The sequence below is a fragment of the Pygocentrus nattereri genome, chromosome 16 (assembly GCF_015220715.1).
Source record: "Pygocentrus nattereri isolate fPygNat1 chromosome 16, fPygNat1.pri, whole genome shotgun sequence".
Lineage (NCBI taxonomy): Eukaryota > Metazoa > Chordata > Actinopteri > Characiformes > Serrasalmidae > Pygocentrus > Pygocentrus nattereri.
The window spans coordinates 26,931,836-26,944,594 of NC_051226.1; the positions used below are offsets into that span (position 1 = coordinate 26,931,836).

General features: G+C 41.3%; 1 protein-coding gene across 1 annotated transcript; it reads left to right on the forward strand.

Annotated features, from left to right (window-relative positions):
- The first annotated feature begins 1,041 nt into the window (after positions 1–1,041).
- hspa4a (heat shock protein 4a) lies at positions 1,042–12,376 on the forward strand. Its single transcript, XM_017701128.2, has 19 exons — positions 1,042–1,148; positions 3,519–3,576; positions 3,677–3,817; positions 3,945–4,067; positions 4,275–4,374; positions 4,469–4,602; positions 5,000–5,244; positions 5,425–5,501; positions 5,608–5,759; positions 6,140–6,246; positions 6,340–6,473; positions 7,073–7,254; positions 7,495–7,587; positions 8,418–8,573; positions 8,919–9,044; positions 9,216–9,323; positions 9,413–9,532; positions 9,633–9,794; positions 11,166–12,376. Exons 1-19 carry the CDS (start codon positions 1,042–1,044, stop codon positions 11,361–11,363), a joined length of 2,523 nt encoding a protein of 840 aa, XP_017556617.1. The 3' UTR covers positions 11,364–12,376.
- The last annotated feature ends 383 nt before the right edge of the window (positions 12,377–12,759 follow it).

Genomic DNA, 12,759 nt, shown 5'->3' on the forward strand with positions numbered 1-12,759 from the left:
ACACACTGAACGACTTCTTTCCATCATAATAACTGAATGGGGAACTTTTACCACTGATTTAAAGAAAAAACACCAATTTTCCAAACTTTCTGCATAATCAAGTGGTTGAGATGTAAACAAACTCATTCAGAGCGGTTTTCCCTTCTAGAGAAACGTAGAGTCGGAATTGTTCACAGTGGAGGTGATAGGAACCAGACGTCTGATGCCTCTGAAAACTCCCTTACGTATTGTTATTACACCAAATGGTTATGAACACACTGCCCTGTTTTGTGATAAAGTTTCAGACTAAACCGTCGTGTTGATCTGTCTGTTGTACGTCATGCATGGCAGAGGGGTGCATGCAGGGTGCTGCGTGGCAAAATAGACACCCAAAGAAAACTTTTTTTTTTTATATCATCAGCATTACATATAAAAGCTCAGAGGACCGGGAGATTCACTGGTGTTGTTTGAATAGCAAATAAAATGGCTGCATTTGTGTTGTAAACATGGTGCTTTTCACCACCACTGTGAAGAAATCTGAATCTGTAGTTAACTTTCTCTGAACGAGCCGTTTCACATCAAACCACTCTGAACGACTTTGTTCACACAGCAACTATTGTGCTAATTTCTTTAAGATTCCCCTTCAGTTCTGCTGAGAACCTGGAGAGCGGGTGTGTTTCCCCTTTTTAACTCCGCCGTTCCTGCTGTTCTCGAAACCTCCGGAGTTTGGCTGAATTTTCGACGTCGTGAACGCGCGCCGCTCCTATTGGCCGCTTTCGTTAGCGAGCGCGAGGAAAGCTCGAGAGCAATCTAGAAGCACGAACTCTCGCGATAAACTCCCGAAAATCAGCGTGAACTCGGCTGCGTGTTCCTGTGGCCGGTGCGCACGGCTGTACTGCGGTCAGTGGAGCGGTACGGAGAAGCGAGAGGAGCTGAAGCCGATTCTCCGATTTTTATGCGCTTTTTAGAGACTGACTTCGCGTTTCTTCGAGTCCGTCGTTTTAGGAAGACGCTTCGAGTCGCTGCTGGGTCGCAACTTGGTTCACACAATTTACGTTGAAAATGTCAGTGGTGGGGTTTGATGTGGGATTTCAGAGCTGTTACGTTGCCGTGGCCAGAGCCGGCGGAATAGAGACCATAGCGAATGAGTACAGCGACAGATGTACACCGTAAGTACCTTTTATTAAGTAATTACGTCTACAGGTAGTGTGTTGGTGCTGTCCAGTCGCTTTCTTTAACGGCTGTGTTCGAGGTCAGTTTTAATGAGCAGTAACTTGGATATGTTGTAAGACTGCGGCCTAGAGAGCGGTGCTTAACCTGTCTGAGCAAATCTGCGGCTAACAGAGTCTTAACGGTAGCCCGTTTTTTACCGGTCGATGCGAGAGCTAGTTAACGTGTCTTTGGCGGTTTCGGACAGGCGCTGTAATTCTGTTTCGGTGAAGTGTTTACTGAAAGAACAAGCGACCCGGCTAACGTTAGTTATGTCCTGAAATGTACCGCGTACACATGGCTGAGTTAAACCTCATGCTCGCTAGCGCTTTATTTTGCCCATCTGCCTTTTTAAAACGAGTGAATTATCACATTGTTACCAGCTTGCTGCTCTTTATCTGATCAGACTTTAACGGTCAGCTAGCTAGCCTAGCAGTAGGCTGGTGCTTGGAGAAGTTGGTGTTCTGCGTTAACAGCGTTGCTGCGCTGCTACGTGCTAAGCTAATGTGGGTTGGCGAGCCGCATGACGACACCACCGTCTGCCGGCAAGAAAATTCTAGCAATTTTTGGAGCCCAGTCGGGAGGTGACACCTTAAACTACTAATTCATACAGTAAAGTCCTCACAAACCCCCCCTTAACATGGTAGACCCGGACTGCACGGTCAGCTAACTAACCTATAACAGGTTCTCCGTAACGTTACAGATTAGTTTTGAGTAACGTTACATTTACACTGACGACCTCGTCAAGTCGCTCTGAGTGAGAACGAAAATAAAACCTTAGCCGAGAATCTCAACCGGTCACTTCTGTCATCTCGTTATGTGAGACTGGAAAGGCAGAGTCGACCTGTCAGAAGCGCTCAGACATGGTGATATTTTAACGGGGGGCGCCTGTTTAGGTCTGATTTAAACCACATGGGGTCTTCAGATGTGTTCATTTTTACGCTGCTCTGCATTTAATGACACTGCTGTGAATGTACAGATAAGGAATCTGCACTCTGAGCTTGTGTTGCCCACTGGGGGGGATGCAGCTTTGCTGTCTTTGTGTTGCTATGATACTAGAGCCGTAAACCTTAGGCTTAAAGGGGAACGCCACCGATTTTTCAAAATTCTTGCATAATTAAGTGGTTAATGTCAACAGAATCATTCATAGCGCTTTCAAATGCGTTGTTCTAGTGAAAGAAAAAGAGTCAGAGTTGTTCAAAGTGGTGGTGAAGGGAACCAGTCGACTGAGGAGTTTAACGCCTTTAAAAGCTCCCTCATGGAGTTTACCTGAAATGGCTAGGAGTTCACTGCCTGATGTCTGAGACATTGCTTACAGTAGTTTTGTGATAAAGTTTGGGTCTTAAATGTATTTCAGTCAGTTAACTTTAGTCCTAAAACTTTTTACCATCATCAGTGTTACATAAAATAACACTGAAGACGTGTGTAGGTTTGCTAGTGGCTTAGGATAGTACGTGACATAGCTATATATGCACTGTAGACATCTGGACTTCCCGGTTCCTAATACCACCACTGTACACTGTACAGACAAGGTTGGCAAGTTTCTCTGAAAATGAACAATTTTACATCAGACCAATCTGAATGATTCATACATAATCATGGATTGCAATAAACACATTTTGAATAATTGGTGCAATACTTCTTTAAGCACTGTACATGATGGTTATTAACAAAACGATTCGACAGTCTTTGTAATGTTGATGCAGTGCGATTCCTCTCTAATATTATTTGATAAGTGTATGCACCCAACACATTTACCATGTTTTCTCATTCACAATCAGGTAGATCATAAGCATATTTATTGCGTTACCTGAGATACTGTATGAAACACATTATGGTGATGGCAAGAAGTCTAAATATGGATAGTTGTGTTTGTGTATTGGATCAACCAGTCACTTTTTAGTCTTTAGAGTGATTTGTCATACTCCTAAATGTCACCCTTGGACTCTATATGAGGAGCGATGTTGCCAACTGCTTGCTGTCAATTTAAGCTTGATGCTGTTTTGTTTACTGGGAGTTTTTTCAAACGCACTCTCCTAAGTGGACTATTATGAATTGAACTCATTTTAATTGCTTATTAAAGTCCTAAGGTCTTGTTTGGCTGCTTCTAGTTGTAGTTTAATTTTAAAGTTCGTGCCTCTTTCAGTGTCAGAGAGAAGATTGTCTTCTTAATTATAGAAATTGTCACTGTAAAAAATGAACTGAAGGCTACAGTAGATTGTAATGTAGATTGCTTTAATACTAGTGTAAGCTTGTACTTGTATGCAGCTTCTGTGGAAGTGGGACCATAATAAGTTGTCATCTTTCTAATTTTATGAAACTCTTTTAAGGGCATTCGTGTCTTTTGGACCTCGAAATCGAGCAATAGGTGCAGCTGCCAAGAGCCAGGTAAATATTCATTCAGTTTTTAGGGTTTAAACTATAAGCGGTCTCCTTCTTTATGAAAGCCATTTATTTTAATTAATCATTTACTTTCTTTTGTAACAAGGTGGTTACAAACTGCAAGAACACTGTGCAAGGCTTTAAGCGATTCCATGGCAGGGCATTCTCTGACCCATATGTTCAGTCAGCAAAGTCAAGCTTGGTCTATGACCTCGCTCAGATGCCCACGGGGACTACTGGCATCAAGGTAAATTAAGCTAAACCTGTCATATTGGTTTGAATGACCAAGTAATTGACCTGCTGTCTATACCCAAATGCTTTATTTTGCATATGTTTAAAGATCTGCTTAATTTTCTGTTTGTCTAATCCACCAGGTCATGTACATGGAGGAGGAGAAAGTGTTCAGTATTGAGCAAGTCACCGCCATGCTGCTCACCAAACTAAAAGAGACAGCTGAGGCTGCACTCAAAAAACCAGTGGCAGACTGCGTAATTTCTGTACGTGCTTTACTGATAGGCATACTTAATTTAATGTCTTGTGTGTTGTGAAGTTACCTTGTAAACCTAACTGTGTTTTGTCAGGGATTTTTTCTTTTGTGCCAAAGTATATAAACTGTCATTAACTGGGTTCTGCTTTTTGTTCTGGTGTTAATACAGTTTGTGGCTAAGTAAAAAGGCTAAAGCACTTCCCCCCCCCCCTCCCAGGTTCCCAGCTTCTTCACAGATGCGGAGAGAAGATCAGTTATGGATGCTGCACAGATTGCAGGCCTCAACTGCCTGCGACTCATGAATGAGACCACTGCAGGTACCTTTCTCTAAAATGCCCCATGTTGCATTCATTGTGACTGGCATATTTAAATTATATTCATATATTTGACATATAATCACTTTTGTTGCAGTTACTCTGGCATATGGTATCTACAAGCAGGACCTGCCAGCTGCTGAGGAGAAGCCTAGGACAGTTGTGTTTGTGGATGTAGGCCATGCTGGTTATCAGGTGTCTGCCTGTGCCTTTAACAAGGGGAAATTGAAGGTAAGGGGAATGCCAGGTATTTATTTTTATTTAAAACCCAGTTAGTTAGTTAGTTAGTTAGTTAGTTAGTTAGTTAGTTAGTTAGTTAGTTGGTTAGTTGGTTAGTTAGTTGGTTAGTTAGTTGGTTGGTTAGTTGGTTGGTTAGTTGGTTGGTTAGTTAGTTGGTTAGTTAGTTAGTTAGTTAGTTAGTTAGTTGGTTAGTTAGTTGGTTAGTTAGTTAGTTAGTTAGTCAGTTAGTTAGTTAGTTAGTTAGTTAGTTAGTTAGTTAGTTGGCTGGCGGGGGGGGGTTCCTCCTCCATCCAGTCAGTAGTTATTTCTCTCTACCTCGTTGTGTTTTGTGTGCTTTTGCATGTTAGGTTTTAAAACCAGTATAATTAGTTTGTCTCAATCCCTCCAGATTCTTGCCTCTGCGTTTGACTCTGAGCTTGGTGGCAAAGACTTTGACGAGATGCTGGTTCAGCACTTCTGTGATGACTTTGCCAAGAAGTACAAGCTAGATGTGCGCTCAAAGCCCCGTGCGCTGGTGCGCCTATACCAGGAGTGTGAAAAGCTGAAAAAGCTCATGAGTGCAAACTCCTCAGATCTACCGCTCAATATTGAGTGCTTCATGAACGACATCGACGTCAGCAGTAAACTCAATAGGTCAGTCTCCTGGCAACCCCTCATCATCACTAAGTTTAGACAGTTATGCAGGCTAATTCGGGCCCTGACTAGGGCCGATGGATATGTTTGTGTTCATCACTGCATGTGCATCATGATGTAAGCAACTGCTTTGGTCTGAAAGATGTAACTAAAAATAGCCCAATGACATTCTTGTTCCAGAGGCCAGTTTGAGGAGATGTGTGCGGGGCTGCTGGCCAAAGTGGAGGGTCCCCTACGCAGTGTCATGGAACAGGCCAGTGAGTAGAAGCATGTCCATACTGCTTCCACCTGTCTTGAGTGTTTTGTCAGCGGGAACTTGAACAGACCACTTTTGTAATCTCTTCTATAATAATCTCTTCCCAGAGCTAAAGAAAGAGGATATCTATGCAGTAGAGATCATAGGCGGTGCCTCCAGGATTCCTGCCATTAAAGAGCGAATCAGCAAATTCTTTGGGAAGGAGCTTAGTATGACACTGAATGCGGATGAAGCAGTGGCCAGAGGCTGTGCACTACAGGTATGTGTCTTGTCAAGTCATACACTCCTCCGTAGGGTGCTGGTTCATTCTTCTTTACTCGTAGTGCCCTGAACACAGACTCCCCATTTAAAAGGAAATATCTTTCCGACATCAATCAGATTGGTTTTAAGGGAATCTTTCATGGAGAGCTGCTTTTTTTTAGGGGTGATGACTATTTCAGTATCAGTATATATCTTTTTATTAGTCTTGTTTTGTAGTGCAGGATTTTTCCAGAATGAACTGAACAGGCTCTGTATGTGTTAAGCATGCCATCAGTTGATAAATGTGTGGCTTGTTCTTCTCTGACTGCTCAGTAGCAGCAACTTCCAGTGTTTCTTGGTGATGAAGTAAACTCATTCTGATGTGCTTCTTTTTCTCAGTGCGCAATCCTGTCACCTGCCTTCAAAGTGCGTGAATTTTCCATCACAGACGTGGTTCCCTACCCCATCTCGCTTAAATGGAACTCAGCAGCCGAGGAAGGATTGAGGTCTGTTTATTATAAAATTTATTAGCAGCGTAGAAAAGACAGCTTTAATTGGTTTATTTTTATCTTTAAATTTCTCATCTCTTATACTTACAGTGATTGTGAGGTGTTCCCAAAGAACCATCAGGCACCCTTCTCTAAAGTGTTGACTTTCTACCGTAAGGAGCCCTTCTCCTTGGAAGCCTACTACAACAATCCAAAGGAGCTGCCATATCCAGATCCCACTATAGGTACATTGTTCTAGAAATGATTTGCTTCTCCCCTGAGCACAACCTAACAACAAAGCTGCCATGTGTTTTGTGTCTAAAATTGTTTCATGCAGTGATGAAAACTAACCCAAATCTGTCTATTTGAAGAGGCCTACTGAAATATTTACATTCTTAAATATTTTACACAGCATTTCAATTCTGCTGAGGTGGAAATATACTTTTCCCTCCTTGAAGTGGTTGCTTAATGATGATAGGAAGTTTATTTGCATTCATTAAACATGGACATTTTCTGTCAGACTGTCAGAACGGTGAGAAACAGGGCAGTACATTTACAGCATTTAGCAGACGCTCTTATCCAGAGCGACTTACAAGAAGTGCTTTGTCACTCTAGAGAAAGTATCTTTTCTAGTTACCAATAGCTTAGAGTAAAAGACAGTCCTGAGCTCAGAGACTGCTAGAAACAAAGTCACTGCAGACACCAAGAGAAAAAGAAACAGTTGAATGCAGAACTCATTTAATGCAATACAATAACAAACAATACAAATAAACTACAATACACAGTGAAGTACAATAAAAATAAGTGCAGCAGTACTGACGTTCTTTCCCACCAATGTCAACAGGTCAGTTCATGATCCAGAAAGTGGTGCCGCAGGCATCAGGTGAAAGTTCTAAAGTGAAGGTGAAAGTGCGGGTCAACATCCACGGTGTCTTCAGTGTGTCCAGCGCCTCTCTGGTGGAGGTCTTAAAATCTGCCGAGGGAGAGGAGCCCATGGAGACTGACACGGCTACCAAAGATGAAGAGGTAACACCCTCTCATTATATGGAAATTAACTATGGCTTTATCCACCTCTCATTGATGTCTGTGCTGCTCACCATATAAGTATTAATTGTGCTAAGACGCAGGGAAGGCATGTCTGGACACAGTTGAGTAAATAAAGCATAGCAGAGCAGGCTTGTGCTGGTTTTCTTCTTTTTTTTCCCTGTTTGTCATATTGTCTGTAATATTCATGTGTATTAAAAAGTTTGTTTGTGCTTTTTGAAGAACAAAATGCAGGTGGACCAAGAGGACCAGAAGAGCCAGACTGATGGGCCAAAAGAGAACACAGATAAAAAATCTGACACAGAGGACATGGAGGTGACTAAAACTCATTCATTGATTGATTTAAATGCATAGATATAATACACAGGAACAGCCCCCATTTTCTCCCATGGCAACCCCCATGCTCTCAGAAATGGAATAAATAAGATTACCACTTCATTTGAAATGTGCTGTTCAGTGGCAGTTTCAGTCCCCCCCCCGTTACTCTAGTTTTTAATTGGGTCTGGTGGTCTCAAACCAACCAGTGATGTATTTTTGACTGAAGGTGTTTGTTCTCCTTTTGATTAACCCACAATTTTGTGGTATAATCTTTAAACATGAGCCAGGGGCCAACACAGATGGTGTGACACAAATACAGCCTATGTAGTCCGAGTTGGTCTGTTAATGTCAGATTAATATTACTTTGATTCTTTAAGGACTAGAAATAAAATACTTTACAGAAGAATTTAGAACCATTTGTCACTGTGTTTGCACACTGTGAAATTAGACCTCTGCATTTAACCCATCCGTTCAGTGAAACACCCACATACATGCACACTAGTGAACACACACACACACACACTAGGGGGCAGTGAGCACACTTGCCCGGAGCAGTGAGAAGCAATTGGGGGTTAGGTGCCTTGCTCAAGGGCACTTCAGTCATGGACTGTCAACCAAGGGGATCGAACTGGCAACCTTCCGGTCACAGGGCTGATCCCTAACCTTCAGCCCACGACTGCCCAATTATTACTCGGCATATTACTCAAACTTGACACCATAACTAAAAAACAGCTAAGCATGTATTATGTAGCTTGAACTGGTTTGAATTGTTCTGCCATTTAAAACAAGGTATGTAGGATGACTGAAGTGAGCTGAATCTCTTTCAGACTTCAGCTGAGGACAACAAACAGGAAAAGAAGACCGACCAGCCTCCACAAGCCAAGAAACCCAAAGTTAAGACAAAGACGGTGGACTTGCCTATAGAGAACAGCCTACATTGGCAGCTGGCTAATGACATGCTCAATCTTTTTGTGGAGAATGAGGTAAAACATGTTACTACACAAACAGCTGTTGGAGGCATACAATTTTCTGGCCACAAATTATTTTGCCACAGGACAGATACAAACTCCTCTCATAAGACTGGGCTATATATCATGCACGTGAAAAGGAACCTTGTATTGCCAGATTTTGCTTCCTTTTACTATGTCATTTTATACTGTATGTTACACATTTTACATTGTGTATTATTGTCGTTGTTTTGTCCAGGACTACATATCTACTTTCCCATTTTGGGACCAGTTTGTGACCGGTCCTATCATTTTGTGCATTGAAAGTGTTGTATGATCTCCATAACTGCTATTGCCAATCTACTGTTTTCGTCTCCTCAGGGCAAGATGATCATGCAGGATAAACTGGAGAAGGAGAGGAACGATGCCAAGAATGGTGTGGAGGAGTATGTGTATGAGATGAGGGATAAACTGCATGGAGCGCTGGAGAAGTTTGTCAGTGAGGCAGTGAGTCCTGAAACCATATTTATGGATACATCGATTATACTGCTGAAGATCTCATTTGAACATTGCTACCTAGAAAACAGATGTTTTCTAGGTAGCATGTAGAAAACTCAATGCTGTTGCTTAGTCACGACAGGTGATCCTAAGGAATTAATCTATGTCTTGTTTGTTCAGGATCGAGATGCTTTCTCTCTCAAACTTGAGGACACAGAAAACTGGCTGTATGAAGAAGGAGAGGACCAACAGAAGCAAGTGTACATTGATAAATTGGCAGAGCTGAAGGTAAATATAAATATACTGGTTTGATCAAAACTAAGAGTGTTCTTTAGATATAGAAAACAAAGAAAGACAGCTCATTGATTTGTTCACAGAAACTGGGACAGCCCATTCAGGAAAGAGCAATAGAAGCAGAGGAGAGACCAAAAGCTTTCGAGGATCTTGGGAAGCAAATTCAGCAGTATATGAAGATTATAGAAGCTTACAAGGCAAAGGTAATCTTATTTCTACATGGTTGAATGCAATTGACTAAGGCTTTAAGAGAGAAAAGATTTACCACTCATTTGTCTCTTCATCCCTTTTAAATAAATAAAGGATGAGCTGTATGACCATTTGGAAGAGTTGGAGGTTATGAAAGTAGAAAAGCAGGTAAACGACACCATGGCCTGGATGAACAGCAAAATGAACCTGCAGAGCAAACAAAGTCTTACAGTGGAGCCGGTGGTCAAAGCTTGTGAGATTCAAGCCAAAACAAAGGTAAGTGTTAGATTCTTGTCAAGTAGGGCTGCAACGAATGTTCAGTAAAATTTGACAAATTCAACTGAAAACCTCTTAGCATAATCAACACAATTACTTCTTTTATTAACTCATACACTACTTTGGGGAAACATTTAAAATTAAGCAAAAAATATTTTTTATTTTATTTTTATTTTTTATTAAAATTTCAGTAAGTTTCAGCCCCAGGCACTCTGCCCATAGGGCAGTCATTGGCTGGAGGTTAGGGAACTGGCCCTGTGACCGGAAGGTTGCCAGTTCAATCCCTCGCGCCGACAGTCCACGAGTGAGGTGTCCTTGACACGGCAAGACACCTAACCCTCAATTGCTCCCTGGGTGCTGTGGATGGGGCTGCCCACTGCGCTGGGCAAGTGTGTGTGTGTGTGTGTGTGTGTGTGGAGGTGAAATTTCCCCGTTTGTGGGATTAATAAAGTATAACATAGTATACAAACTGATATAAATTCTTCCACCACAGCCCTCAGAGTTTAAACTGGCTCCTTGTAGTCCTCACTTCAGTGCACCAGCTTTCTCGGCAGTTGCATCTCTATACATAAGTCTTTCAGCTTTGCTTGTCAGTGAAAGAACTTTTCGTTCTTGAGATGGCAGTTCTCAAAACTTGCCCAAGTTTGCCTTATGCGTCTGCAATTTAGCACACCTGGCAGTGGAATTGGTTTAATCTTGTACTATTTTCACACTAATAAAGTACTTCGGTCTTTTTGTTCAGCAGTAATATTCTTTGTTTTCTCCTCCTGCCTGCTCACTGCAATTTCAGGCATTGTCTTGGTCCTAGTTAATTGTCGCCCACAGCGCTGACTAGTGAATCTATTAATCACGTCTTCAACCCTTAGTATAAAGTTTGATCACTCTGGTGTTCGCTGATGATTTATAAATGATGATATCCATCATTTTTAAGACGATGGTTAAAGAGCCACACACTTCAGGAATGGCAGATAGGGCAGGATCCCTGGTTTAGTATTTTAGTGCAACCTGCAAATTTGTCAGTGATCTTTTTTCATTACCTTGTAGTGATTTAAAGTTTTATTAAAGTTAAAAATAAATACAATTGTTACAATAACACAAAATGCAAGAAAAAAACAAAAATAATAGCACCAATAAGAAAAATAATGAGTTTTTATTTCAGTTCAGTTATGGTAAAACATTTCTTAAGCCTTTAGCTTTTTTGAATATTCAAAATGTTAGGAAAAATTAATAGTCTCAGCTCTAGCAGAACTGCTATTCAAGGATTCATGTGATCATTTGAATATTTCTGCTTTTGCTTTTCATTGTTGGCCAAAGATTTTTTTTTTTTTAAGGTTTGTGTCCTGATTTCTAAACACTTTATGTTCTGTTCAGGAACTGTATTCTGCTTGCAACCCCACTGTCTCCAAACCCAAGCCCAAAGTGGAACCACCCCAGGAAGAGAAGGCACCTGAGCAGAATGGTCCAGTAAACGGACAGGAGGGCTCAGAGGCTCAGCCCAACAGCCCTGAGAAGGACCAGCCTGCACCAGAATCAGCAGAGGCCAAACTGCCAGAAATGGACATTGACTAATTTTCTTAGTCAAGCCTCTGCTCCCTCCCTGTTCCAACGTTCTCTCAACCCACCTCTCTCATGCCTCCAAAACATGACTGAAACAAACTAAAGTTAGCATCTCAGCCTGATTGTTCTTTTTTTTTTTTCATGACACTGTCTGCCTACTCCTGCAAATACTCTTGAACTTGCCATGTATGGCCTGTTTCTTTTGCTTTTGTTTTGCTGTATAAAAAAAACGATTGCACTTACCTCCGTTGGGCTGTCTCTTCACATTAAAGAGAAAAATTGAGTGGAAGATGCGAATTTGGTCTGTATCGCTGTGAACCATCAACCCCAGTTGTGGTTCCCATTTTTGGAAGGTGGAGGGGGCAGCAAATTAAAAATTAAACATAATGTTATGTTTTTTTTTTTGTTTTTTTTTTCTTTTGTCTTTTGTTTGAGGAATCTCTTGGGTTTTAGGATGTTTCTTCGAATTTGATGTCACTTGGGGTTCTTTTCACTCCGAAAAGTCAAAGTGAAGTATGGAAGCACTGAAGTGGAGTACAGTAGTAGTCGACCAAAATGAATAGTAGTTGCAGGCGGTATTAAATGTCCACTGTTTGTTTACAGTAGATGTATGTTACTGTTATGCAGTATTTCATTGTACAAAGCACATCACTTTGTGGCTGAGGCTTGCAAGTGTGATTGCTTTCTGGAATATCCCTGGAGTTTTTGTATTTCTACTCTTCTGGCAGTCTGGATGGTGGAGACCAAGTTTGGGTTTTTGCTCCACTGACAAAAAAAAAAAAAAGAAGATAATAAATCATTAATTTTGGTACACATATATGGGAATTGTTTGAAATGCCTGATACAGCTTTTTTGGAGGCAGAAATCTACTACAAACCCTGTAAGAGGCAGTACAGTTTCTCTTCTTTTTTTCCAGAGCTTTTCCGTGTGAAAAAGAAAACAGTTGTACATAGTGGTTTGGTTTGCAGAATATTTATGCTTTCCATTTAGCTGAGGTGAAATAAAGGATTCAGAAGGATTATTGACTACTACTTCTGGGGAGCTTTACTTTTTCCAGGAGCTTTTGTTTACAAACAGGATGAGGATGAATGTCCAGTGTAACATAAATGGAGCATCACCTCCTGTACTAACAAGAAACGTTCCACTCTGCAGCACATTAGTGTTCCAGCTGTTAGACATGTGGAAAAACCTTGTTCTATGACCTACACTCTTGTGGCCAAATGTTTGTAGATGCCTGCTCAACCAGTGCCTTTTTGGGAAGCAAGTAACTGCCTCTACTCCTCAGGAAAGGCTTTACATTAGATGTTGGAAAATTGCTCTGAAGATTTGATTGCATTCAGCCAGAAAAGTGTTGAATCATGAGTTCTGCATCATAAACGTAACTCGGACTCCTCCTACATATGTATGA

Excerpts from the sequence above, each read along its gene's own strand:
- hspa4a (XM_017701128.2), top strand. The coding sequence starts at position 1,042 with ATGTCAGTGGTGGGGTTTGATGTGGGATTTCAGAGCTGTTACGTTGCC. Across the intron at positions 4,068-4,274 it reads TGGCAGACTGCGTAATTTCT|GTTCCCAGCTTCTTCACAGA; the intron begins GTACGTGCTTTA and ends CCCCCCTCCCAG. Across the intron at positions 6,247-6,339 it reads GCAGCCGAGGAAGGATTGAG|TGATTGTGAGGTGTTCCCAA; the intron begins GTCTGTTTATTA and ends TTATACTTACAG.